This window comes from Emys orbicularis, chromosome 14 (genome assembly GCF_028017835.1).
Source record: "Emys orbicularis isolate rEmyOrb1 chromosome 14, rEmyOrb1.hap1, whole genome shotgun sequence".
NCBI classification, from domain to species: Eukaryota; Metazoa; Chordata; order Testudines; family Emydidae; genus Emys; species Emys orbicularis.
Window position 1 is genome coordinate 33,289,776 of NC_088696.1, and position 27,481 is coordinate 33,317,256.

Below are 27,481 nucleotides of genomic sequence, written 5' to 3' on the forward strand. Positions count from 1 at the left end.
GTGTTAAATTTTGGATGCATCTAGAGAAATGAAAGGCACAGTTTATAAAAATGAAATAATTAAACCCAGACCTTCACTGTATAAGAGCAATGTTGTGCCATTTTGAAAATACGTTCCATAGCTTTTTTGCATTTTTGTACACCTCAAAAGAGATTGACCGGAAAGCAGTTTCACAGGCCTGTCTTAGCAGGTCCATAAGCCTTTGGAGCAATGTTTTGAACAGTCTATTTAATCACTACATAACTGAAGAACATTTAGTTCTTTTTAAAATGAGAAAACATCTCTGTAGATAGTAATATGATTTAACACTGCTACCTAGTGGTGTTGATGCTAAATTGCCCCTAATAAAAGTTTTAGCATACTACAGTTTTCATTCTGATTGAGTGCTAGTGTGTGCACTAATATATTAAGGTCAGAAAAGAGTTTACATGGCTCAGCATCTATGGATGGCCTTAGAGTGGATAAGGAACCTCCTCATTTACATAATAATTCATCCTGTATTGTTCTACTGATAACAATGGAGACCATAGTGTACACATGCATTTTTACTATTGAGTTGCCTAACCCCACTATGAGACATGTTATGATACAGTGGTTTAAAAAAATACTTAATATTGTGTACACTACAGCTTTTGTAGTTACTACCACCTGTGAGAAATTATGGATTCCAATTTTGCAAGTGCAGTTGCACCTATGATCTATCTAATGCATAAGATGTTAATCAGAAAAAGGACTATAAAAATGTCACCTTGCTCAACAGATCTGCTCTCTGTGTATTCAGATTCTTGTCTCTTTACTCTTTTGACAATGTTAACTACTTTTTGTTCCTACTAGCCCTTCAGAGCTGATACAGGTCTGGGAGAGAGAGTTGGGTTCTTTTTTGGCTTATGCATCTGTAAAGTTGTAATTTAATTGAAATGGCAGAGTCTTTGATGGCTTCTGGCTTGGCTTTCAGATCCCAGGTTGAGTCTTTTGGCCAGCAGGTAGAGGAATGAACTTCTTTCTTGTAAACTGAGCAAGCTTTGCAAGAAGTCAAGAAGAGATGAACATAGAACCCCATGATTCTGGACAGTGTTACTTTGCAGCATATAACTGTACCTCAACTTAGTTTTCTAAGCACATGTAACTTATTTGAAATAAATTTTTAATATTTATTTTAATTATTAAAATTGTGTGTGAACACAAATAAATTCTCTCCTAATGCTAATAATAGAAGTAATATTTTTTAATAGTGAAGTCTTTGAAATGGGCAGTTTCTATGAAGAAACAACAGCTATTCTGGAAGCTAAGGCATCATTAAAGGCCAAGACACAAGATGAAGATGAGCAGATGGAAGACACAGATGTGATAAAAATGGCTGTTAGATTTGACAAGTAAGCATGCAAAGTTAATTCTTCACCATCTTTTTGAACTTACAGTTACACTTTTGTCTGATCTTTGGTACCTGACAAAACTTTTATAGGTGGAAATCGGCAGTTCAGATATTACAGCAACATCTTGGATAAACTTTTTAAGAGGAGACAGTCCATATACCGTTTAATTAAATAGTGCAATATGTTAATTGATAAAAAATTTCAGGTACACATAAAAGAACGTGAACATTGATCTAAACAAAGCTGTTTTGTGTGTTAAAACTTCATAGAGTTTAATTCTTTTTAATGAAATTTAATTAAGTCTCAGTATATTTTTCTAAATACTGTATTTTTTTTCTGCTGACGCGAAGTTCCAGCAGGAAATTACGAAGTGCATAGTAATAAGCACCCTCAAAATGCTTTTCCTATTAAGAAAATATATTTTTTAAGGGATAACGGTCAGTGATTAGTTAAGTATATCACTCTACTGAAACTAGCTCTCCTAAACGTATGTACTGTGCAGGAGCTTGAAAGCACATTAATAATTTTTCTTTAATATGTACCAGGAATCTTCAGAAAATGTCTCCAGGCATTCCACGAGACATTAAATTGAGGAACTGTGGGAATCACAGTTTGTAAACATTCTGTTATTGATCTAAGACAGTGGTCCCCAACCTTTTCCGTGGGGCGGGCGCCGGATGACTAGCCGCCGAGGACAGTGGCTGCCGGACAAGCAGCCGCCGAAATGCCGCCGTGAAGCGGCAACGTCAAGAGGTATCGCTGCCTAAATGCCGCCTAAATTCGGTGGCATTTCGGCAGTAGCGCTTCGTGACGTTGCCGCTTCTCGGTGGCGTTTTGGTGGCTGCTTGTCCGGTGACCAGTCGGCGGGCGCACATGGATGCCCCGGCGGGCACCATGACGCCCACGGGCACCACGTTGGGGACCCCTGATCTAAGATCACCTAAATTTGAAGTGATCCTGCAGAATAATTTTTTTATACTTCATGTTTATCCAATCTCTTGAAGAACCTGTCGGTCCTGTCCCACTGGTTGAATATTGCGCAAGATGCCTTTCAAAGGCAGTCACTACCCTTTCAAACTCAGCAGGAGTGACTCCCTAAAGACTGAGCATGATGTCTCTACAGTATTTCTATTCTCTGCCACACCCTAGGAACCATATTCCCAGTTCGATAGTAGAAGCAATGTCTTATAGAACCAATCTCACTTTTCTCTCCCTACCCTTTCCCCCCCCCCCCAGTAATAAATTAATTCCTGGAAAAGTTTTTAAACCACTATTGGAAAATGTTTATGATAATTATAAAAAAAAAAACCCTGTGGTGTGGCTTGTCAGTTTCAGTCCGAAACTCAATAGAATGCAAGCAATTTGGCCCAGCTTTCCTATCAGTACCTTGTCACTGCTTGTATGACTGCACCGAGTGAAGGTGGGAGGTGTTTAATAAGGAAACAATATGTAATATTAGTTTTTAGATACCAATTTAAAGCTGTATTAATTGAACAGTTCCCTGAGAAAAGGGGTGGGAGACCCATCACTTGGGAGTTTTAAAATTAGACTGGAAACAAAAACTAGTAAAAATACTATAGTAACTAATCCTGCATTGATAGAGAGATTACCTGTCTAACTTAATATAGGTCTGTTCTATAGAAATATTTTCTGTACAAACCTTTTCACTACAATTGTGGGATTATTTTGTATTTCATTTTTCTGTCTAGGCGAGAATATCCACCACAGATTACTCCCAAAATGTATCTCTTAGAATGGTGTAGGAAGGCGAAGCACCCACAACCTGTTTATGAAACTGTGAGTCTCTGCATTTCTCAGCAAAAGTACAAGGCAGATCCTTAGCTAATACATTTATGCCATAGTTTACTGGGGACTGTCAGGAAACTGAATTGATTGGTTTGAAACAAGATGATCTCAAAGTTTAAAAATAGTTTTTTATTTTTAAATTGGAGTTTTGTTGACACAGTTGCTAGACGGTTTGGTATGGACACACATGTAGATTACGGGGAGTTACAGCATGAAATTAGCACATTTCTGCAGCATAGAAACATTTCTCTTTAGGTGTGTAATTTGACCTCCCTTAAAATCCAATGAAAATGTCCATTATTTTTTCTGTATGAAACTAGTGATCTGTTTTAGTACTAATAATAGTGAGGAACTCAAGTATTGGGCAAGCTTCCCCCTTACAATTCTGCCTATGTATCTCAATTCTGACCTGCACTTCTTCCGACTGCCACCCCCCCTGTGGGCGCCTCAAGTGGAAATGGTCAATTGTGAGGTAATTTTGTAATACACAGAGCAAGGGATATGGATGAAACCATCACATTTATTAATTATATTTCACTGCACCTACATATGAACTCATTCCTGTGTAGATGAAAGAAGTAGTGTCTTACTTCAGTGGACCACCCTGTCGTTATGTCTAGATTATAAAAAATTTTAAATTCACTAATAGCATTTTTAAAAATGCCATTTTGCTGTGTTCCTGAAAAAATGTGTGCACTGCCTGTCTGAATTTTCCTTGTGTCTCTGGAAACACATGATAAATAATACTGTATCTAATATTGAAAAGCTAAATGAGACATGGAATATTAGAATGCAGCACCACTGAATTCCTAGAATTCTGTTCATTCTTGCTAATGTCATCTAGGATGTCACAAGTCTGCTTTTTCTTTTCTGTCTAGGCAGCAGCAATTTTTGCAACTGCTGTGGTAGATAAACAAGAAAAACATGTTTATAAAATGAGAGTGCAAACAACTGTTGCAAAAGGACATCTTAATTTCAAAATTCTAAGAGTCTACCCCATGTCATAAGTGCTATGCCAGGTAGTTCATGTTTGCAGGATCAGGTTTCTAAGTGATTAAGCAAAGGTAAAGAACCCTGTAGTGGTGTGATTTGGGCCTGTAACTTTTATCAGTATAAGTTTTACAAAGTTTGGATTTAGAGTCTCTTTTATATAAGAAAAACTAGACAAGTAATGAAATTGAAAGGCAAGGGATTTAAAACTGATAAAAGAAAATACAATTTTTAATACAACACAACTTACTGTGGAATTCATTGCTGCAGGATATGATTTAAATCCAAGAGCTTAGCAGGATTCAAAAGGGTTAGATGTGAACATGGATAATATCAACAGTTTTATTAGGTGGCATAAACATATATGAGAGACAAACCCTCAATCTGTTACTGACTAGGGTTGGGAAGAAATTTCCAGTATGCACAGGTTATGATGTAATTGTTACAAGGTTTCTTGTACTTGCCTATGTTGCATCTGGTGCTAGCTGTTGTTAGAGATAGGGGTAAGTGCAATGTGCCTATCAAGCAGTTCTTGAAGCAACTCTAATTTGGACAATAGATTCCTTGAGTATTTTGAACGTGTGAGGGGAATTTTGCAGTGTGAAGGCTTAGAATGTTAATGGTGTTACATGCTCCCAGAGTAAAAACAAGACTAGGGGTATGTCTACACTACAGGATTAATTCGAATTTATATAATTCGAATTTAGGAAACCGATTTTGTAAATTCGAATGTATTCGGCCACACTAGGCACCATTAATTCGGTGGTGTGCGTCCAAGCTACCATAGTAGCATCGATTTCCAGAGCGTTGCATTGTGGGTAGCTTTTACATAGCTATCCCATAGTTCCCGCAGTCTCCACCCCCCTTGGAATTCTGGGTTGAGACCCCAGTGCATGATGGGGCAAAAAACATTGTCGCAGGTAGTTCTGGGTACAGCCTCCCCCTCCCTCACTGAAAGCAACGGCAGACAACCATTTCGCGCCTTTTTTCCTGAGTGAACTCTGCAGACTCCATTCTGCATCAAGCATGGATCCCGTTGTGCTCCAGAACGCAGTCTTGAACATTATAAACACCTCGCGCTTTCTCGTGGAGTTTATGCTTACACAGGACCAGAAAAAAGAGGCGAGGAGGAGGAGAAGGCGGCGATTGCAGCGCAGCGACCAGCGTGATGAGGACATGGACACGGACACAGAATTCTCTGAGACCGCGGGCCCCGGTGCTTTGGAGATTATGATGTTAATGGGCCAGGTTATAGGCTTTGAACGCCGATTCTGGGCCCGGGAAACAAGCACAGACTGGTGGGACCGCATAGTGTTGCAGGTGTGGGACGATTCCCAGTGGCTGAGAAACTTTCGCATGCGTAAGGGCACTTTCATGGAACTTTGTGACTTGCTTTCCCCTGCCCTGAAGCGCCAGAATACCAAGATGAGAGCAGCCCTCACAGTTGAGAAGCGAGTGGCGATAGCCCTGTGGAAGCTTGCAACGCCAGACAGCTACCGGTCAGTCGGGAATCAATTTGGAGTGGGCAAATCTACTGTGGGGGCTGCTGTGATGCAAGTAGCCAAAGCAATCACGGAGGTGCTGCTACGAAAGGTAGTGACTCTGGGAAATGTGCAGGTCATAGTGGATGGCTTTGCTGCAATGGGATTCCCTAACTGTGGTGGGGCAATAGATGGAACCCATATTCCTATCTTGGCACCGGAGCACCAGGGTACCCAGTACATAAACCGCAAGGGGTACTTCTCAATGGTGCTGCAAGCACTTGTGGATCACAAGGGACGTTTCACCAACATCCATGTGGGCTGGCCGGGAAGGGTTCATGACGCTCGCGTCTTCAGGAACACCAATCTGTTTAAACGGCTGCAGCAAGGGACTTACTTTCCGGACCAGAAAATAACCGTGGGGGATGTTGAAATGCCAATTGTTATTCTTGGGGACCCAGCCTACCCCTTAATGCCATGGCTCATGAAGCCATACACAGGCAGCCTGGACAGGAGTCAGGAGTTGTTCAACTACAGGCTGAGCAAGTGCAGAATGGTGGTAGAATGTGCATTTGGCCGTTTAAAAGGTCGCTGGCGATCCTTATTGACTCGCTCAGACCTCAGCCAAACCAATATCCCCATTGTTATTACTGCTTGCTGTGTGCTTCACAATCTCTGTGAGAGCAAGGGGGAGACCTTTATGGCAGGGTGGGAGGCTGAGGCAAATCGCCTGGCTGCTGATTACTCGCAGCCAGACACCAGGGCGATTAGAAGAGCACACGATGAAGCGCTGCGCATTAGGGAAGCTTTGAAAACCAGTTTCATGACTGGCCAGGCTACAGTGTGAAATTTATGTTTGTTTATCCTTCCTGAAAACCCGCCCCCTTTATTGACTCATTCTCTGTAAGGAACCCACCCTCCCCCTTCCCCCAGCTTGCTTTCAAAGGAAATAAAGTCACCATTGTTTAAAAATCATTTATTCTTTATGAATTGATTATAAAAAGAGGGAGAGAACCTGAGTGGGGTTTGGGAGGAGGATCAGCGGGAAGGAAAAGCCCAGTAAAAAAAGGTTAAGAAAATGGCAGCCTTTTGCTTGGGCTGTCCACTGGGGTGGAATGGGAGGGTGTACGGAGCCTCCCCCCCCGTGTTCTTACACATCTGGGTGTGGAGGCTATGGCAAATGGTGAGGAGGTAGGGGGGTTATACAGGGGCTGTAGCGGCACAGAACCTGAGTGGGGTTTGGGAGGAGGATCTGCGGGAAGGAAAAGCCCAGTAAAAAAAGGTTAAAAAAATGGCAGCCTTTTGCTTGGGCTGTCCACTGGGGTGGAATGGGAGGGTGTACGGAGCCTCCCCCCCCGTGTTCTTACACGTCTGGGTGTGGAGGCTATGGGACATGGTGAGGAGGTAGGGGGGTTATACAGGGGCTGTAGCGGCACTCTGTTCTCCAGCAGCCGTTCCTGAAGCTCCACCAGACGCCGGAGCATGTCTGTTTGCTCACGCAGCAGCCCCAGCGTTGCTTCCCGACTCCTCTGATCTTCCTGCCGCCACCTCTCATCTCGAGCGTCTCTCCTCTCCTCACGTTGGTCCCTTCTGTCCTCACGGTCACTGGCTTCTTTCCTATACTTGCAAACCGTCTCCTTCCACTCATTCAGATGAGCTCTTTCATTCCTGGTGGATTGCATGATTTCGGAAAACATCTCTTCTCTCGTTTTTTTTTTACGACGCCTTATCTGGGATAGCCTTCGGGAAGGAGGAGGGAGGCTTGAAACATTTGCACCTGCTGGAGGGAGTGAAAAAAGGAGAGAATTTTTTTAAAAGATACATTTTTCAGAACAATGCTTATACTCTTTCACGGTGTATACTATTCACATTACATAGCACATGTGATTTCTGTGCAAGGTCGCATTTTGCCTCTTAATATTGAGTGCCTGTGGCTTTGCTGCTAGAGATCACAGACGCAGGTCGGGGCAACAGAATTCACCTTGCATGCTGCCATGGTAAGCCACTGTCTTTAGGCTTCTGCGCCCTGCTTTCCCACATACCAAGCAAAGCCCGTTGTGCTGCAGTTTTCCTGTTAGCTTGTTTTCTGCTGCTGAAGGTTAACACCCCCCCCCCCATCCAATTCTCTGGGATGAGTGCTTTATCCCTCCCCCCACCGCGTGGCTGGTATCAGGGAAGATCCCTGCAGGAACCAAACTAACACCCCCCCCCCACCCGCCATGAATTCTCTGGGATGAGTGCTTTATCCCTCCCCCCACCGCGTGGCTGGTATCAGGGAAGATCCCTGCAGGAACCAAACTAACACCACCCCCCCCACCCGCCATGAATTCTCTGGGATGAGTGCTTTATCCCTCCCCCCACCGCGTGGCTGGTATCAGGGAAGATCCCTGCAGGAACCAAACTAACACACCCCCCCCCCCACCCGCCATGAATTCTCTGGGATGAGTGCTTTATCCCTCCCCCCACCGCGTGGCTGGTATCAGGGAAGATCCCTGCTAGCAAAACGCGAAAAGCTCTGGGCCAATCCTCCCCCCCCCCCTTGCACTTGGCTAAATGCAGGGAAGGATTTCTTTTCAGCCACAGGCAAACAGCCCAGTAGGAACGGCCACCTCAGTCCCCTTAATTAAATTCCCTTATTTCAACCAGGTTACCCTAAGCGATATCACTCTCCTGAGGATTACACAGCAAGATAAAGAACGGATGTTGCTTGAATGCCAGCAAACACCGGGACCATATGCTGCCAGGCTCTGTCAGGCAATGATACCAGATTACTTGCTACTAGCATGGCGTGGTCAAGTGTCCTACCATGGAGGACGGAATAAGGCTGCACTGCCCAGAAACCTTGTGGCAAGGCTTTTGGAGTACCTCCAGGAGAGCTTCATGGAGATGTCCCTGGAGGATTTCCGCTCCATCCCCAGACATGTTAACAGACTTTTCCAGTAGCTGTACTGGCTGCGAATGCATCCCAAGTGCTCAGGGCAAATTAATCATTAAAAATGCTTGCTTTTAAACCATGTTTTATATTTTAAAAGGTAAACTCACCTGAGGTCCCTTCCATGGGGTCATGGTCTTGGGTGCTGGCTTGGGAGGCTTGGGAGGGTACTTCAGTCAGGGTGAGAAACAGTTCCTGGCTGTTGGGGAGAACGGAGAGCTGGGTGCTCTCTGCCAGCTCGTCCTCCTCCTCCTCCTCTTCCCCTTCCGCGGAATCATCAGGTGTCCCTGATGAGATTATCCCCAGCTCGGAATCCACAGTCAGAGGTGGGGTAGTGGTGGCGGCCCCCCCTAGAAATGCATTTAGCTCAGCGTAGAAGCGGCATGTCCGCGGCTCTGACCCGGAGCGACCGTTTGCCTCCTTTGCTTTTTGATAGGCTTGTCTGAGCTCCTTGACTTTCACGCGGCACTGATCTGTGTCCCTATTGTGGCCTCTCTCCATCATGCCCTTGGAAATTTTTTCATAAGTTTTGGCATTTCGTCTTTTCGAACGCAGTTCAGCTAGCACTGAATCCTCTCCCCATATAGAGATCAAATCCAGTACCTCCTGTACGGTCCATGCTGGTGCTCTTTTTCGATTATCAGCCTGCATGGTTACCTGTGCTGATGAGCTCTCTGTGGTCACCTGTGCTCTCCACGCTGTGCAAACAGGAAATGAAATTCAAATGTTCCCGGGGCTTTTCCTGTCCACCTGGCCAGTGCATGCGAGTTCAGATTGCTGGCCAGAGCGGTCACAATGGTGCACTGTGGGATAGCTCCTGGAGGCCAATAACATCGAATTGCGGCCACACTAACGCTAATTCGAATTGACAAATTCGATTTTGGCGCTACTCCGCTCGTCGGGGTGGAGTACAGAAATCGAATTAAAGGGCCCTTTAATTCGAATTAAATGGCTTCGTTGTGTGGACGGTTCCAGAGTTAATTCGAATTAAAGCCACTAAATCCGAATTAAAGGTGTAGTGTAGACCAGGCCTAGGAAGGACTCTGTGTTGTTGCTCGTTTTACAAAATGCAGTACCTTACACCTGTAATTCTCTCCTTTCTCTAGGTTCAAAGACCATTAGATAAATTATTCTGTTCAGTTGTCACAGTAGCTGAACAAAAATATAGATCAACCTTATGGTAAGTCTTCTCTGATGTGTTTTGTAACTGGGCCTTAGTAAAATATTTGTTTCTGTGATGTACTGTTGGAAAGGCAACATGTAAACATGGAGAGAAAAAATACTAAGTAAACTTTACTTTATAAAGATATAACTGGGAAGGAAAAAACTTTGAAATATTTCTGTAAAGTGGGACATGATTAACTGAGACATGCCAAGGAGGAGCGAGTTCCATAGCTGAGGGCCCTTCATAGCAGAAAGACTGTCTCCAGTAGTAGGATCCTTAAAAGGTAAATAGTGTGTGAGCCCATATTTCCACTAGGACAGTCCTCAAGGTGGCCTCAAATAAGGCAAAGGCCTCTAACGTTAAGAGTTTTAAACTGTTCTACTGGAAAAAAACACTTCCCCACCAATATTTGAGCTACGAGCTTTGCATGGAAACCTTTGTCAAAGTGATGCCGTACTTCCTAATCTTACCCACTATTTTCATAACATTCCCTCAGTAAGCAAGGGATTTTTGAGGGAAGACTTGGCCATCCTCATGACAATAACCTTTACCCAGCAGCAAGACTTCTCTTTTTTTCAGGATGGAGAACAAGATACAATCCAGTTGGGAACTAGAGCTGAGTGAACAATTGATTAGAAGAATTTGGTTTGTTTCTAACCAAAACTGTATTTTTTTCTGTTTTTCATGCTGAAATGAAAAACCAAAAATATTTCCTTTGGATCAGTTAACATTTGACATTTTTGAAAGTAGATGGCAATATTATCAACTTTTGCTCCAGAGCAGTGACAGAACTTGCTGGATTCATAAAGCGAAAGAGGTAGTTGCATATCAGCAGCATTCTGATGATACTCATCCCAGTGTTTAGGAATATTATGTATCTATTTCTTTGAACTAAGTCTTATAATGGTTCAGGCCTGGGATACTCGAGCTTATAGTGAAAATCAGATTACATTAATTTAATTGTTTTATAGAATAGATTTAACAAAAATTGGGTGTATGTTGCAATATAGGAGACACAATGAAACAGACATATTGTAATCAAATATATTGACTATAAAATATCTTTGTATTTGTGTAACAAGTCAGCTTTATTTCACCGCACTGCTCCTTTGCATTTTGTCCTCTGATCTACACAAACTTTTCCATGTGCTTACTGGAAACCCCCTTTCCTGCTCTTTCCTTCTCACTTTGAAGACAGGAGGAGTTTTTCCATTGGTTAGAGTGGGAGCTAGATTGGAACCCTAGTCCAATTTAGGAATATTTACAAATTCATATTTTTATACATGTTCTGCCTTTATTGTACTGTGAATACCTTCAGTAACTCAATGAATAAATAAAATAAAGTGAAATGGTACATAAAGGTATGAAGGTAGCAACTTTTTAAAATGTTTCTTATCCCAAGACTCTGTTTAAAAAAAACAACAACCTAAAGCTGGGAAGAAATCTGTCTATAGTTTGAACTAATAAATTTATTGAAACACTGAATCTGAAATGCCAATGATAAATACTCAGCACTTGAAAAGCATTCTTCACCCATATATCCCATCAAAGATGAGTAGTATTCCCATTTTACAAATAAAAAATGAGGCAGAGAGGGGTTAGGTAACTTGCCAGAAGTCACGTAGTAAATCAGTAGCTGCCTCAATTAATGCACTAAGGTTCCACAATAATATTTTATAGAAGCATCTATTAATAATGGAATTCCTTGAGTTTGTCGCAGGCAGATATACTTAGGATTGCATCTAGCAAATTGCAATTGAAGATCAGTGTTGGACAAATCCCCTTTTAATACGTATATACAACAGACAGCACGTTATTTTAGCATTGTGCTTCCAATGCTATAATTGTCAATCAGCATTCCCATGAAGTACTCAGACTTCAGCAAACTTCCAGCTAGACCATAATTCTCATTCCAAGCTTAGCTGAATTAAGAGAAACAGAGAATCCTTTCATATGTTAAGTTTCAAGAACATATAACCCTGTCCTCAAAGCTAGTTTGTTGGGTTTCAGTCCTGGTGGAGCTGTGCCCATTTTCATTGACTTCAGTGGAATTGCACTCACATTAGGGATAAATTTGGACTTGAGGATCTTTCCATAAATTCTTTTAAACTCCGTGTGCTTTATTCAGGGCTTTTGATGTTAGTAGGAGTAAGGATTGCAGCAATTGGCCAAACTCCCACTGATGTCCTACCTTCTGAGTAAAGACTGTTGTGACTGCAGGATTTGGCTCAGTATTCTTAGACAGCATTCTCTTACTTGGAGTGACACCTTAGAGAACACAGGCACCTAAAGAGATGTGAATGTGCGTCTGGAACTGAGCTCTTTTCTTTTCCACCTGTTAGGCTGTTGTAGGTATTGCATACTGTTTATTTCACTGTGTTGCAGCAGAGACAGGAAATTAATTCTTTCAGGCATGTAAAATATTGTCCTTGGCAATATGCAGGCTTTGCTTTTACTTTTATCTGTGCTCTGTCTTACTCTTCAGGGACAAGTCAAAGAAGCTAGCAGAACAGGCTGCAGCTATAGTCTGTCTTAGGACTCTGGGTCTCCCAGAGGGGAAGCTTAACGAGGGAGAAAACCACCTGATTAACAAACGCAAGAGAGAGAACGAGGAGTTCCTGAACAACAAAGAACATGAAGATGACCACCTTGTTGAGGCTTCACATAAAAGAGCTCATTTTACTGAGGGAGCTTCTGACTCCAGCTCTTCTGAGGTGCCACGATAGCATGAAAAGCAAACATTCCACAACTGTGCAGCTACCAATTCACTTGTTTTTTTTTATATCCTGCTATTATATTTCATCTAGACTCTATCAGTCGGAGACAGGTAAACTCTGCCCGCTTATGAAAACCTACTGTACTGGGTAAACGTTTTTTGGTTTTTGCTTTGGTGCCTTTCAAACAGGATAAATTAGCAGCCTGGGTTTTAAATAAGAATGAGAAGATGATCCCAACATTCAATTCTGTTTCAATAGCAAACTATTTTCAGTTTAGCTTTTGAAGTGTTGAGGTTTTTGTTTAATATATTTTATAGGTAGAAAAAAGAGTTTTAAACACACACAAAAGAGGTTCTTAATAGATTGTTTCCAACTGTTGGAGTTTTGGTGTAGTTTTCATTAACAGGGATAAGTATGTTAGAAGTTGTCAGCTCTTGTCTGAAAATACCTGTAACAAAGTTATAGCAGATTGTGTCATGATCCCTAAAGTATTTTGTATGAAGAAGATATTCAAAACATAATTCATTGTTGGTGAACTAAATCAAAGTGGCTTCTCTATTTAAAAAATAATATACACCTTTATTTTAAATGGAAGTGTCTTCGCTAAACCATTGTTTTCTAACGGAACAGCAATATCTAACTGGGATTGTGTTTAGAGTTTTTAAATCAAAAAGATGTACGTGCATATTTAAAGTGACAGCTACTCAAATCTCTGAATTTTTAATAAATCTGCATAGTTTGCATTTAACTGAAAAATAATTGCAATTCGTTTCCTACTTTGTAGACTGCAGTTAAAAAAACAGTTTTAAAAGCTGCTTTCAGAACTAAATGTTCCAGTTTCACACAATGGTTTTAGTCACAGAACACTTCAGAGCAGTGACAGAATTTGCAGTCTAGTTAACAAGCCATAAACTTCAGGAATAATCCTTTCCTCACTGACATTCATGTCTGGGGCAGGAGCTTTTGTCAAGGGCGTTTTTAGACCGTCACGAGGAATGGTCATGCAAATACTATACCAGAATCTGATTCATTCCCTGAGTTTTGCTGGCAGAACGCAGGTTGCAAGGCCCAGTGATAAGAAGCAGCACAAGTTGTCTGCAATCCAGCTCTGCTGGACAGGTCAGAATTGAGCAGTGCATTCCCAGTTGAGAAAGCATAACTGGGGCACCTGGGAGATCCACTGGAGCTCTTCTGGATCACCATCCATAGTTTTCTGGCAGAAAGTGGCCAGGCATATTGCGGAATCACCATCTATGCTATCATTTACTGTCAGGGAGGAAACTGCCACAATGGAAGATGCAAACTGCAAATCCTGCACCTCTGGGAGGAGGTTTATTAACCCCCAGTCTGACCAAAATTTCTTGATTCTCTTAGTTTAAATAAAGCTGTGTGTCCTGGAGAGTGGTGATGTATCCCTGGATGAAGATGCTGGCTGACAGTAGAGGCCAGGTGACTTTTAACAGCCACACTTTAGTGTTGCCTCTTCCGTCCCATTTGCTATGGCATTCCCTTCAGTAGGCCGTGGGGTTGGACAGCCAGAGGGCATCCTATCAAAGAAGGGAGCAGCCTTTGAAAAGTCTTTGATTCGGCTTCCTAGCTTCTCTCTCCCTCTGAATCTTAGTTTATTCAAAGGTTTTGCATACACAGGCTTGTCCTCCTCCATAAGTAAAATGTAAAGATCTTATAAGTGACATAATTTGAGGTCATTTTATGTTTGCATGTCAAAAATAATAGTCTTTTAAAAACTTTTTTTTCCTGGAAAGCCAGGGAACTTATGGCCCTTAGTGCCTGCATAATACTCACATGAGCCTTAGTATCAGTGCTGCATTCACCACTAAAGGTTTATGGAATATTTGGGCCAAACAGGGTCTTCAAACACAAGAACCAGAGGAGCAGCATAATGGAATGTTTGTACCCTAGTTCTGACTCCCTTTGAAGCGCCCAGAGAAGTCACTCAGCAGAAGGTCAGCAGCTGAAGGCATGGGGCATTCTAGGATGGAAGCCTAAGGGCCACGGCCTGTGTTGCAATGCTATTACACCATTTTCTTGCCCTGGCAACTGGCCCTACATGACACCCCCCACAAGCTACACCTTTCTCTGCTCTTGGCAGAAACAGTATGTCTTGGGAAATAGAATTGTGAAGGGAACCATAGTTGGTCAGCACACAGATGCACGTTAACCCTGCTTTTATTGTTATCTATGTGCACCAGTTCGGGGGTGGTCAGAAAGGAACTATTTGGTATATGGCCTCTTGTGGGGAAGAGAGAATGGAAAAATTAAACATAGGGAAATAATAGAAGATCAGAGAAGGTGCTGCCTTAATTTAATATCAATGTCCAAAGAAAATACGATCAATGTTTTTAGTGTGCAACTACAAAACATGTATATTGTGAATTGGCTGAATCAAACTGAAGTATCATTGAAATAAGTTAAATTGTCTAGACTCTAGAAGACCTAATGCTTGCAAGGTAAGTGTTTAAATAACTATGTGATCACAAATCATTATTTTATTTATCTAGTATGACTTTTGTATAAGTAACTACAGTTAGTTGAATAATATATAATTATGGTAAGATAAACAATGTAGCATCTGCAAACAAGAAAGTGAGATGCTGCTTTGCTAGAATGAATATTTCAGGCTAAATTTGGCAGTGATGTAAATGAAAAATGGTCAAAAAATGGTTGCATACAAAGTGTGATTTATGCTCCCATTTGATGTCCTCGATGTGGGTCAGGAAAAGCAACTAATGGGAGTCTGTATGTGTTTGTGAGGGAGAATCCTTTATCTGAGGCTATGATTACACTGCCCCATGGTTCAGACTTTGAGGGCGTGAACAGCAGTGCACATCAAAGGGCTGTGCAGTAATTCTCCTATGTGGACACAAACTAAAAGGTTCTTAGTTTGCATTAATGTCTTTCTGTTTGCAGAGGACTATGTTAACGTGAACAGGGAACCTTTTAGTTCACTCCTAAAACGGCCACACAGGAGAGTTACAGAGTGCAGCACTTTGGTGTGCACTGCTGTTCGCGTCCTTGTAGTCCAAACTGCAGGGCAGCATAGACAAGCCTTAATTGCTCTTTCTGCTGCATTCCTCCTAACCCACTTTCCCCTGCTATGCAACTTTTTGCACCATTCACATCACTGAATTCATGCTAGATACATCTGTGATAGTGGCACCTGCATATACCAGATCTGAGGTTTGCTTTTGATCTTAAAACAGGTTCTTATTCTGGGGAACAAAATGCCTTTTTTTCTAGAGACTGTTCTATTCAAGGTATTGGATTGGAACCATATCTTTTGTAAAAAAATAAAAATAAAATAAATAAATAAAAAATAAGTTAAAAAATATCTAGACTGTGGCTCATCTATAATACAATTTGTCGTTTATATTTTCTGCATTCTCTCTTGGCTAAAAATATGGATTTATTTTCTGCGTATTCCTTGTATAAACTGAAGATGGCAGATGTCTTTTGTGCAAATGCCAATTCCTATACTAATGTATCTTAGCAGTACAGCTATGCACTACTGCATTCTTGCATAAGATGGCAATCCAGACCACAGCTTGGATTTCAAGAAGAAATTTAACACCAATCATAAGAAATTGTCTGCTTAATTTAATGTGGCCATGCTATATGAATATGGTAGTCAGATAATATTGACAGAAGTCATTCTCTATTTTAAGCATTTGTTTGGTAAAGGAATTTCACTACTAAATAGTCCTTGGAATTTAATGAAGCAATTATTCTTTTCTGTCACAAGGTAAAAAATATGGGAAGCCATGCTTGATTCTTGACATTGATGGCACTGGGACCAGAAAATATAGGTAACAATACCGTGCAAAGTGTGAGGATTAACTGTACAGGATCTCTGTGAGTAGGGAGCATATAATACTACTCTGTTTATTTGTAACATGAATGGGAATGTGAAGGCGTTCTTCTGAGCCTTTTATCTTGGATGCTCCCAAGTTGGAGACTACCTCCTGAGGCCTTGTTGGTGGAATGCTTTTTGGAATGTCCCAGGCTCCAAGCCCAACCCTGCCCTGGAATGCGAGGTTAAATGTTGGCGGTACAAACACAGAGTTTGAATATTTAAATTGTAGAGTTCCCTAGTACTGCAGTTTCAGAAAGCTGGCAAGTGTCAGCTCAGCTGCTGTCTGATTCAAAGAGTAAAAATGCCTTTAGGTTTGTTTGGTTTTTTTTTTTCCTTTGGTTTTTTTTTGAGTGGAGGGTTCACTTACCCGTTATGACCTGCAGAGGAGCACAGTTTTCAAAGTGCTTTACCCAGCAAGCCTGCAACTGGTCACAAACAGGTGCTGGCTTGTTAAAGAAGCTCTCATTCACAAAAGCGTTTTGTCACTTGTTTTGTAGTCAAAGCCACGGGCCCAGTGTGTCTGAGGGTATGTCTAGTTTCAATAAAACACCCATGGCTGGCCCAGGTCAACTGACTCAGGCTCATGGGGCTATAAAACTGCAGTGTAGTCGTTTGGGCTCAGCTGGAGCCTGGGCTCTGGGACTCTCCCCCCCCCTTAGGTTTCAAAGCCCGGTCTCCAGCCCTAGCCCCAACATCTACACTGTCGTTTTATAGCCCCACAGCCTAATCCTTATGAGCCCAAGTCAGCTGACCCAGGGGAGCCAGGGGTGTTTTATTGCAGTGTAGACATACCTTCAGAGACCAAATAATATGTTAAACAGGGAGCCTGTTTGTAATGGTGTTTACAAAAGGGGTCAGAGGCAAGAGGAACTGTTCCAGATTGGTGATGTGGCTTGTAATGTTAGTGGTGACCTCTCTGCTGCTATGAATAAGCTTATGTTTGAGTCTTATTCTCTCACTGAGGACAGAGCTGATGGAAAATAGTGAAGGCAACATGAGAAGCCATTGAGGAGAGGGGGTTGCCTGTATTGTTGATCAGCAGTTCCTTAGGTCACTTAAGGACTGGAGTTGATGAGCTGCTATGGGAGTCAAGACCAACCATCCTTACTCAGAAAAATAGTAAGCTCAATGGCTGTGAAATAGCAGGCTGAAAAAATGCATGGCATTCATGTCTGTGTATAGTATTCACTTAACTGGCAAATGAAAATGTCAGTGCCAGACAGTTAATGGGAATCTGCCTGTTCAATATCTGTTGGATCAATAAATTAATGCCTGCCCCCTGTCCCCAGGTGGTGGGGGAGAGTCTGTTTTCCTTGTTTTTAGCATGATCTTGTCTTATTCTGGCAAATCTCCTATTTTATTCCTGTGGTATTTTACAAAATACTGTGTGGTGAGTGACACTGTTCACTCTGAATTTGTTTTCCATTTCAGTCACTCCAGACCAAATGATGCAACAACTCCAGATTGTGTGATTATGTGAAAGATGGGGTTGCTGATTTACTGTCTTTAAAAGTTTCCGCTTAGCTGGTGATTGTAACTGAAACAGTGATCATGTAACTGTGGGCATGTATAACTGATTGGTGTTCTGGGTGCAACTTATGGAACTGGACCTGGACACTGATCTGCTATCTTGATCTGTAACCACTAGTCTTAGAGCTGTGCACATATATCTGACTGTTTTATAATAATGTCTTTGTTGATTTGCAAAATATTAACACACACATTACCTTCAGTAGGAATTTGGGGCCAAATATAAATTTGCATGTGCCAGTGTTGGTGAAGCACAATTTGGTAAGTTTAGCCCAACTCTAAGCCTGGACTGTGGCTGTTGTCTTTCATTTTTCTTTTTCTTGTGTGCATGGCTAATTTCACTTCATATTGAAAATGAGCTAAAGCAAAGGAATCTACCTCAACCCTTACATCTATGTAAGGGGTTGAGCAATGGTCCCTGTGGCCCTCCTAAGGTTCTCTGGAAGAATAGGAGAAGAACTTGAGAGATAAAGGAGGTTTGAGGATGTGGGAGCTGGTGTTGGGTAGAAGAGTGGTTAGGGAATACTGGAGCTAGAGTATCCACAGAATTTGAAAATTCGTTCACAAGGGATACTCTGACCCTCTGCATGAAGTTTTCCACAATGATGCCTTTATGCACTTATGAAAGTTCGTAACTTTCAACAGCATGCGGCTCCCACAACAAAAATTATATAACTCAACAAAGAATTTTCAATGCCTTGGGTACATAAAGTTTTTTATGAGGGCCCAGTGTAAGTGGTTCCTTGGTGTCCTACACCCACAAACTCTCCCAGTCAGCTAGGAGTTTCAATAGCCAAAGATATACTAAAGAGCATAGAAAGGGGAATCCCCCCGCCCCACTGTTTCTGGGCTCCCAGTTAGGTCTACAGCTTGAGTACATGCTTATCCCACAAAGTTTGTAAGCTCTGCTTGTGTAGGGGCTTAGCTTTGGCTGGGCAAGGGGTTCAGAAGACATGCACTTTGAAGTTTCTCCAGTTCATAGGAGAGGGATTCTCTTCTGAAGACTTCATACTGTGCCTGGGATGGTGTCCCTGTGCTCTCTAGTATTTCCAGATTATGAAGTTTCTTTTAAATTCTCGTTGGTTGAAAACAAACTTAGGAAACGCCATGTAAATATTTACGGTCAGACAAACGTAACCTTGCATGCATAGTCTTAACTCTGCCCTTGTACATATGATTTTTAATTACCTATCACGAATATAACATTTTTCTTTTAATCTTTGATATACTATTTACTATTCTGTGCAGCTAGTGGAAGTCATTTATGTGAAAAGTACAACATAAACTGTACTTTCATAACCTGGTTCAGATTTAGTAAAATAGAGCAATAATAAGAATGTGCTGGCATATATAGGGTGCACAAATTTGTAGCTAAATTAGTCCCTTAATTTTTAGAGAAAAACAGCTATTTATTTGTTAAATTGTCACTTTACCGCCAGTATTTGTTTTACAAATGAATTACAATAACAGTTACTAAAGAAGCATGAAGCTGCTCTCTTGACTGTGCTGACATTTGTGACAAGAGTGCGCCCCAGCATTTGAATGAGTAAGAGCAGCTGGTTTTCGGGTAAGCTCCATTCATTAAAAACTTTTTAGTTCACTTAAAATTGGTTTAATATTTAAAATGTGTATATAGAGAGAGATTGAATGGGGAAAAATATTGGAGAAATTGTGGTGAAAGAGGAGATTTTATACATATGTGGTAGAAATGTCCAGTCATTAGCTGGGATCCTAGATTTCCGTGATTGGAAAAAAAAAAAAAATTCTCTAATTAAAAAAACATAAAAATCTGTGTATTTCCACATTTAAAATGAAATACTGAACTTTAGTTTCCCTAGCCACGATATATATAGGTATCAGTTGAACATGACTTTTTTTTATACATTTACAATTTTTAAGCAAGTTTGAAGCCTACCAGTGCCATCAATCATTATAATAAAATGAATAGAATTGCAGTATGTATTCTTATATATACCAAATACTTCTATGTCTGTATACTATATTTTCAGAATTTTTTTTAAATGCACAAAAAAAGTGAAAATTGCTTTTATATTAATGTTACTCTCTGAGTTAGTCCTGGAGGCTGAAGTGAAATTTGAGATGCATTAAAACACTATACGCTGTTGAGTAACCTCTATATGCCGGACACAGTTTACTGGAGTATGTTTAGCTGTGTAAATTTAAAGCGCATTCAAAATTCAACCCCCAGAGGGAGAGATTGCGCAAATTGAATAAATGGCACTGGTACTTAAAGTAAAATGTAATTAATAGTTAATTTTTTTTATTTTTTCACAAAATGAAAAACTATAGCTTTTCTGTAAAAATGCTGTTTAGCATTTCCTTTGTTCCTTTGTTACAAGTTATTGGTGAAATCCTTTGTTACAAGTTATTGGTGAAATCCTTTCCACCTGGATGTGCAGATGCACAAGTTAGCAGAATTATGTACAAAGCTGCTCATTAGTGCACAAGCAGTAGTGTTGGCCAGCTAGCATCCTGCCATGGCACACAGGAATGTGCTGGCAGTTAAAACTGCAATGGGGTAAGAACTATGCCAAAAGGGGGAATAGTGGTTCCATGATCCATCAAGTACATTTGTTACTCTTGGCAGCAAGTACACTGATGAGAGCGCTGAAGAGGCTGCTGCCATGCATCTTGCTGGCTTACTTTGTGATGAATAGCCATGCAGATCTTGAATGGGCCACATACATCTGGCTCCTTGCCATCACACAGGTGTTGGGCAGGAATACTGATATTTGGCCATAGGTCTGCACCTTGAACTTCCTGCTGGGAAACAGCAGTAAAATGGTGTCCCTCAGTGAGACCCCAGCAATGGCTGGAATTATGGACGTACTAAAAGAGTAGCAAGTATATTTTAAATAGGAGTTTTGAAAAATGTCATTTTAAATATGTTTTTCTTTTGAGTAAATGTTTATTTAGGGTCTAAGCCAAAGCCCATTAGTCAATAGGCTCCCGTTGACTCCAGTGGGCATTGGATTGGATTTAAATTTTAAGGTATTAAGCACTGCAATTTTCTTTTCATTCTCAGGTACCAGAAAGTAATGTGAATTATAAATTTAGTTCACTGCCTGTTATAGCTCTTTGAATCATTGCATAAGACTTGGAGAAAACCTCCCTTGCAACAAAACTGCAGCACTTACATCCCATGTAACTCCCCATCCAACTAAGAAAATCAGAAGTTGAAATCACCCTATTATCCCCTCCCTATATTGGAACTGGGCCAAAACTTGGACACCATGTAGAGCATAAGTAAACAGCTGGGTGCTAGATACGTGTAAGAACCACAAAACACATGTGGTTTTAAAATGGTCTTAAAAACAATTCAATGTGGCGTAGCTTCACTTTAATAAGAGAATAATTAGCGAGAATAGATATAATTTAGACTGAATTAATTGGTATTTGATAAAACACTTTCTTTCCAGCAAACTCTTCAACAGACCAGCAAAAGAGGTCAAAAGTAGATTAGATAGTTGAAGAGAAATGTAACATCCGTATCAGTTTCCTTCTAGTGGTGAATTACATGTACAGACTAAATGATGTGAGCTGGGATATTTGCACATCCCATAATGATGATGGAACTTAATTAACAAATTGTATTTAGAAAACACATGATGCAATTTTGAGTTGCAAATAGAGTGCAGGTATAAATTTATAATGTGTTTCACTGACATTCACCCTAGGAGCTTGTAGCACTTTATAATTTAATGACTGAAGACTTTGTAATGAAGGTAAGTGGTAGTAGAATACAGTTTAATGTGGAGAAACAGTGGCAGCAGAAAAGGTGTGATTTGTCTACGGTCACATGGTGGTTTGGTGGCAGATGCAGACTTAACCTAGGAGGCCTGCCCCCAAATGCCATTCTCCAGAACAGTGGTTCCCAACCTTTTCCATCCCTCCCAGTGTTCCTTCCACAAAAGCCATCTGTTGTATATGACCAAATCTTAAGAAGCAAATAGATTCCACTTAGACTATGCAGTGAATGGAATCATATCATGGAAGGACAAGGTGTGAGATCTCTCTGAGTAACTGGCCACCCTGATCTGCTAAATTTGCTTGAGAGAGCGTTAAAGATAAAACTTCAACTGCAGGTTGTGTATCTTTCATGAGTACAACACATTCCTCGCTAGGAAGAGAAAGGAAACATGTTTTCCCTATGGTTTTCTTTCTGGGTAAAGCCTCAAAGTCTTAAGCAGAAACATGGCTGACCTGTCTGATCCTACAAGTCATTGAATCAATGAGCATTGCTGCTATGCTATTACTCTGGGTGGTGTGATGAGGGGGAGAGGTCTGAACTCTGTTTTGCATTAATTTAATCCTTTTGCTGCACCTGCATGCACCCTTCTGTCCTTCTGCCTTGAAAATGTTTCTTTAAAATCACTCTGCCAGGGTTCATGGTCATCGAGTTCCACAACTATACTGGTACACGGTCATGTAGTCACATGATCTTTGGGCAGCACCAAAGCATGGCAAAATTGAAATCTTCTAATGATGGCTGTGTGAGGGCATGATGGATTGGGGGAAGAGAAGAGGAGGGCAGGGAGAGTGAGAGCCAATAGCTGCTAAGCTCTTAAGATTATATACGACATTTTGTCACACAGAGTAGAACTGACTTAGCATTTGCCTGTGGTTTCTGTTTACCTGAAGTTGTACTAAAGTCATATCTGCACTACAAAATCATGTCAACCTAAGTTACGTTGGCATACTGCTGCCGCAGTTGTTATATCGGTTGTGTGTACACTTGGCTCCTTGTGTCGATTGTGCGTGTCCTTACCAGAAGCGCTTGTATCGATGCAGAGTGCAGTGCATCATGGGTAGGTATCCCACTGTATAACTCACTGTCATTTAGTGCAGGGTCCTTTTGGGAAGTTCTTGCAATGCCTAATGGGGCTGAAATGAGTTTCACAGGAGTGACTGGGAGCAGCGGGTCAAGTTCCCATTATGCAATGTTTTCCATCCCATAAATTTCATCTCATCCCATAATTTTTGCGCCTTCTTTTCAAAATCCCAGAAACCCAGGTATCCCTCCTCACTGTCCACCATCTCTGACCGAAGCATGGAGCCTGCACAGCTCTGCACTGTTGTCATGAGCACCGGGCACATGATCTGCAGTATTTGCAGAGCCACAAGAGGCTGCAGGGAACATGATGATTCCTTGGAGGCTAGATTGCTGTGGGACAAAAAAACAATTCAAGGTGGTTGTTGGCATTCACGGAGCAGCTGCAGATGGTGGAGCGTCAGTTCTGGGCCTGAGAAACCAGCACTGACAGGTGGGATAGCATCATCATGCAGGTGTGGGATGAAGAGCAGTGGCTCCAGAACTTTTGGATGCTCAAGGCCATGTTCCTGGATCTGTGTGCTGAACTCGCCTCAGACCTCCAACAGCGGGACGCCAAAATGAGAGCTGCACTGGCAGTTGAGAAGCAAGTGGCAGTTGCACTGTGGAAACTTGCAATGCCAGATTGCTACCAGTCAGTCAGGAATCAGTTTGGAGTCAGGAAATCTACTGCAGGAGCTGTTGTCATGCAAGAATGCAGGGTCATTAATCGCCTCGGGATGCACAGCACAGTTACGTGCAGGAGGACATAGTGGATGGTTTTGCAGCAATGAGGTTCATGAACTGTGGTGAGTTGATAGATGTCACGCCAGTCATGCCAATCCCTACTGTAACACCAGACCAGCTTGCCACAGAGTACATGAACAGAAATGGCTACTGGCAGGGACAGTTTATTGACATCAGCGTGGGCTGGTCAGGGAAGGTGCATGACACTGGCATCTTTAAGAACACAGAACTGTTGATAAAGTTGCAAGTAGGGACTTTCTTTCCTGACAGATGGATTACCATTGGGAATGTTGAAATGCCAATAGTGATCCTAGGCGACCTCGCCTACCCCTTGTTCCCAGGGCTCATGAAGCCGTACACTGGCCTCCTTGACAGCACCAAAGAGTGTTTCAGCTACAGGCTGAGCAGGTGCAGAATGACAGTTGAATGTGCCTGTGGTCATTTGAAGGGTTGCTGGTGGTGTTTACTTAAAAGATTGGAGCTTAGTGAGAAAAATATCCCAATGGTTATAGTGTCCTGCATATTTGTGAAGCAAAGGGGGGAAAGTTTCTGCTTGGGTGGAGGGCGGAGGTGGAGTGGCTCTCTTTTGAATTTGAACAGATACAAGGCTCAACGCGGAGCTATACAGCTCAGGGAGGCTTTGAAAGAACATTTGAATAGTGAGACAGAATAATGTATGTTGCTGTAGTGTGATCTGCCTGCCTTGCTCTTTTTCAGCCCATTATGAATCTTGTAGTGATTGCTGTGTATTTAGGAATATAACATTGTCAATGCACCTATTCATATTGTTTGTGAATGATGTTATGGGTTGTGTGACACGGTGCAATAATAGAAAATTGGTCGCTGTCCTGCTCAGCACCAGCCAGCATATGTTGTGAACTAGTAAAGATGAATTTTATTCTGTAACATGAACCAGGCAATTTTAAAAAAACATTTAAAACTTAATAAATTAAGGAAAAAACTTATGAAGGGGAAAGAATAGTCATTTCCATTTCAGGTACACATACACCAACTGTGGCTTTCACAGGTCAGTGTGTGTGAAGCTGAGATTTTAATTCCCCTCAGGTGGAGTAATAGGGGTCGTGCACTGACCCCTGATGTCATGTGGAATGTGGAAATGGGGCATGGGGAGGTCCTGATACTGAGTTCTCTGTGGGCTGCAGAAGGAGGCGAGCATGGGATTGTTGAACCTGCAGGTCCACCAGAATCTGCAGCATCTCTGTTGTCTGAGAAGCACAAGTAGGGTGACCAGATGTCCCGTTTTTAAAGGGACAGTCCCGTTTTTGGGGACTTTTTCTTATACAGGCACCTATTACCCCCCACCCCCTGTCCTGTTTTGTCACAGTTGCTATCTGGTCACCCTAAGCACAAGCATCTCCTGCTGCATGTCCCTCTCCTTTTCCTGCGCCCTCCTCTAACTCTCTCCTCCCTGATGTCTGCAAGGGTGATCCTCCAGGCTCTGTGCTTGTTCTCTGATACAGCACTGGCTTACAGGATCTCCTGGAACATGTCATCCTGAGTTCTCTTCTTTTTACTACTTACCTGGCTTCTGACCCTGAAGGCCACACTGGTGGCAGCTGCAGATGCGGAATGCAGAGATACCATTTTCAGTGTATTCATGGCTGAAATCAAAACTTAAGATGCTGAGCTTACTACCCTTGCTCCCCCAAAGCTGTAAGCACTACATTCTCATTTCTGCTTGGGATTGATACTCACTATGGCTAGTGCTGTGCTCTATGGCCCTCTGGGGGTTGGGGAAATGAAGAAGGAATAGCTTGCTTGCATGATTCTAGTTATATAGGGCAGTGAAACTGAATACTGACACAATTTTCCACAGGGAGTGGTGATTTTAGCTGATATCTCACTCCTGAGGGTAACCGGCAGAGAGTACAGCTGCTACTGGCACCCCAATGCCGCCCGGGCCCATTTGCTGCTAGCCTGTGTACTGCAATAATGCCTTCTGAAGTAATAGCTGAGTGGCATGGCAATGTGTCCTACCACAGCGGGAGAAATAGGGCAGCCCTCCCTAGAAACCTTCAGCAGAGGATTGAAGAGTACCCTCCCCATGAAAGTTACATCAAGATCTCTGCGGAGGATTCATGGGACATCCCAGTGCACATAAACTGCTCCACGTAGCCCCTACTGCCTAACTGTAGAGGTGAATGACAAGCAGATAGCAACTTGCATCTCTTGGTTGTTTCACTGCCTCTTCTAGCACAAGTAAAAATGAGTTACTCAGAAGATGTCCTGCTATTTTGCAGGTGCCATCCCTGTAATTCAAAGTAAATTGCATATACTAACCAGGAGTTTCTTTCCCTGCATCAGGCTTGCCTGTGTTTGACTGTTGGGACTGGCTAGACGGCAGTGGAGTAAAAAACAGGTCCTGGCTCAGTGCGCAGCTGGATCCCTTGGTCATCTGTCCCCCCCCATACTCCTCCTCTTCCTTGTCCATCTCCTCCTCCTAACTGTTCACAGCATGGGCGTGTGACTTGGGCTCCTTGGAAGTATCCACAGTGCTCTTGAAGTATCCACAGTGCTCTCCTCATAGAAGGCAATTAGGTTAGTCAGGCACGACTTCCCCTTGGTGAATCCATGCTGACTTCCTGATCACTTTCCTCTCCTCTAAGTGTTTCATAATTGATTCCTTGAGGACCTGCTCCATGATTTTTCCAGGGACTGAGGTGAGGCTGACTAGCCTGTAGTTCCCCGGATCCTCCTCCTTCCCTTTTTTAAAGATGGGCACTACAGAGCTCCGGTATGACCAGGCCTAAGGATCTTCACCCCAAATCCAATGCATAGACTTCTCGATGACTCTCCCCGGAGGCCACAATTGCAGGATTTGGCTCTTCCCCCCCCCCCCTTTTTTTTTTTCTTTTTCTTTTTTTCTTCGACATATAGTGGCACTGCCATCCAGTTCTTTATGTGGTATCCCACACCTATGCCTGATCTATGGAAGCACATGGAGGCCAAAGCCTGATGCAAAAGAGTTTGTGTTCTTTCTTTCAGAGAGAAACAATCTGAAGAGAAACTCCCTTCTCCTTCTCCCCCTCCCTCCCGCCAGCTTATTTATTTCACCTAACATCTTAATTAAAAAGCAGAAGGACATGTAAGCAAGTTTAGGTGAAAGGGAGGCTTTCCAGAAAGAGCTGAAGCATTTCCATGAAGTGAAGAGTTAACCTCATCCTGTTAAAAAACAGCTTGCATCTTCCCCTATCAGTGCTAGGCCAGCACTATTCTAACCCATTTCCCTCTGAGCCCAGGCTGTGAACTCACCAATTACCTGGTGGGAGAGAACAATTCGCCCACACAATTCACACCCTTCACACTTCCCTTGCGCTCTGGTGCCCCCACACACACTCACCACATTGACATCCTACCTGGCCTGGCAGGGCTCAGACTGTATAATAATGTGCATGCACAAATGTATGTACAGATACTAAGCTCTCTCTCTCTCAACAAATTTCACAGAGTTCCAAGCCTGATGCTCAAAGCACTAACCCATCCCTTCAGGCAAAATAAAAAGGAGTGGCAAAATGGCTGATTTCTTGAAGGAGCTTCTAATCCTCTAATTGCACTTTCTCCAACCAGGTATCTGTGGCTGGTGTGAAATTTTTCTATTCCAGGGCCAGAACTCTCAGCTAGGCCTCCAGTCGTTGGTGTAGGGCTGTGATCTTTATGTAATGACACGGATAGGTCACTTAGTCACATCCAGTTCTCTATGACTTGATTTATGTAAAAAAAAAAAAAAGCAGCATCCTGGCATAGAAGAGGAAGCTTATCCATAAGTTTTGTATGCAGCAGTTCTTCTTCGAGTGATTGTTCCTGTGTATTCCACAGTAGGTGTGCGTGCTCACCACGTGCACCGGTGCTGGAAGTTTTTCCCTTAGCAGCATCCGTAGTAGGGGAGCACCGCTGCGACCCCTGGAGTGGCGCTGACATATCGCGCCATAAAGGGGGCTGCGTGCTCCCCCCCACCCTCAGTTCCTTCTTGCCGCCAGTGAAGGTAGTCGGAACTTTGTGCTCCAGCTTTGCTGCAGC

The 27,481-nt window shown here is 42.4% G+C and overlaps 1 protein-coding gene across 1 annotated transcript in view; it reads left to right on the top strand.

Moving 5' to 3' along the window:
• DUS2 (dihydrouridine synthase 2) overlaps window positions 1-12,473 on the top strand; it is a 53,998-nt gene extending 41,525 nt beyond the window's left edge. Inside the window, exons 13-16 of the mRNA XM_065416683.1 lie at window positions 1,233-1,373; window positions 3,083-3,170; window positions 9,689-9,762; window positions 12,233-12,473. Coding sequence (XP_065272755.1) covers window positions 1,233-1,373; window positions 3,083-3,170; window positions 9,689-9,762; window positions 12,233-12,473 — 544 coding nt within the window. The remainder of the gene's footprint in view (window positions 1-1,232; window positions 1,374-3,082; window positions 3,171-9,688; window positions 9,763-12,232) is intronic.
• Window positions 12,474-27,481: the final 15,008 nt, after the last annotated feature.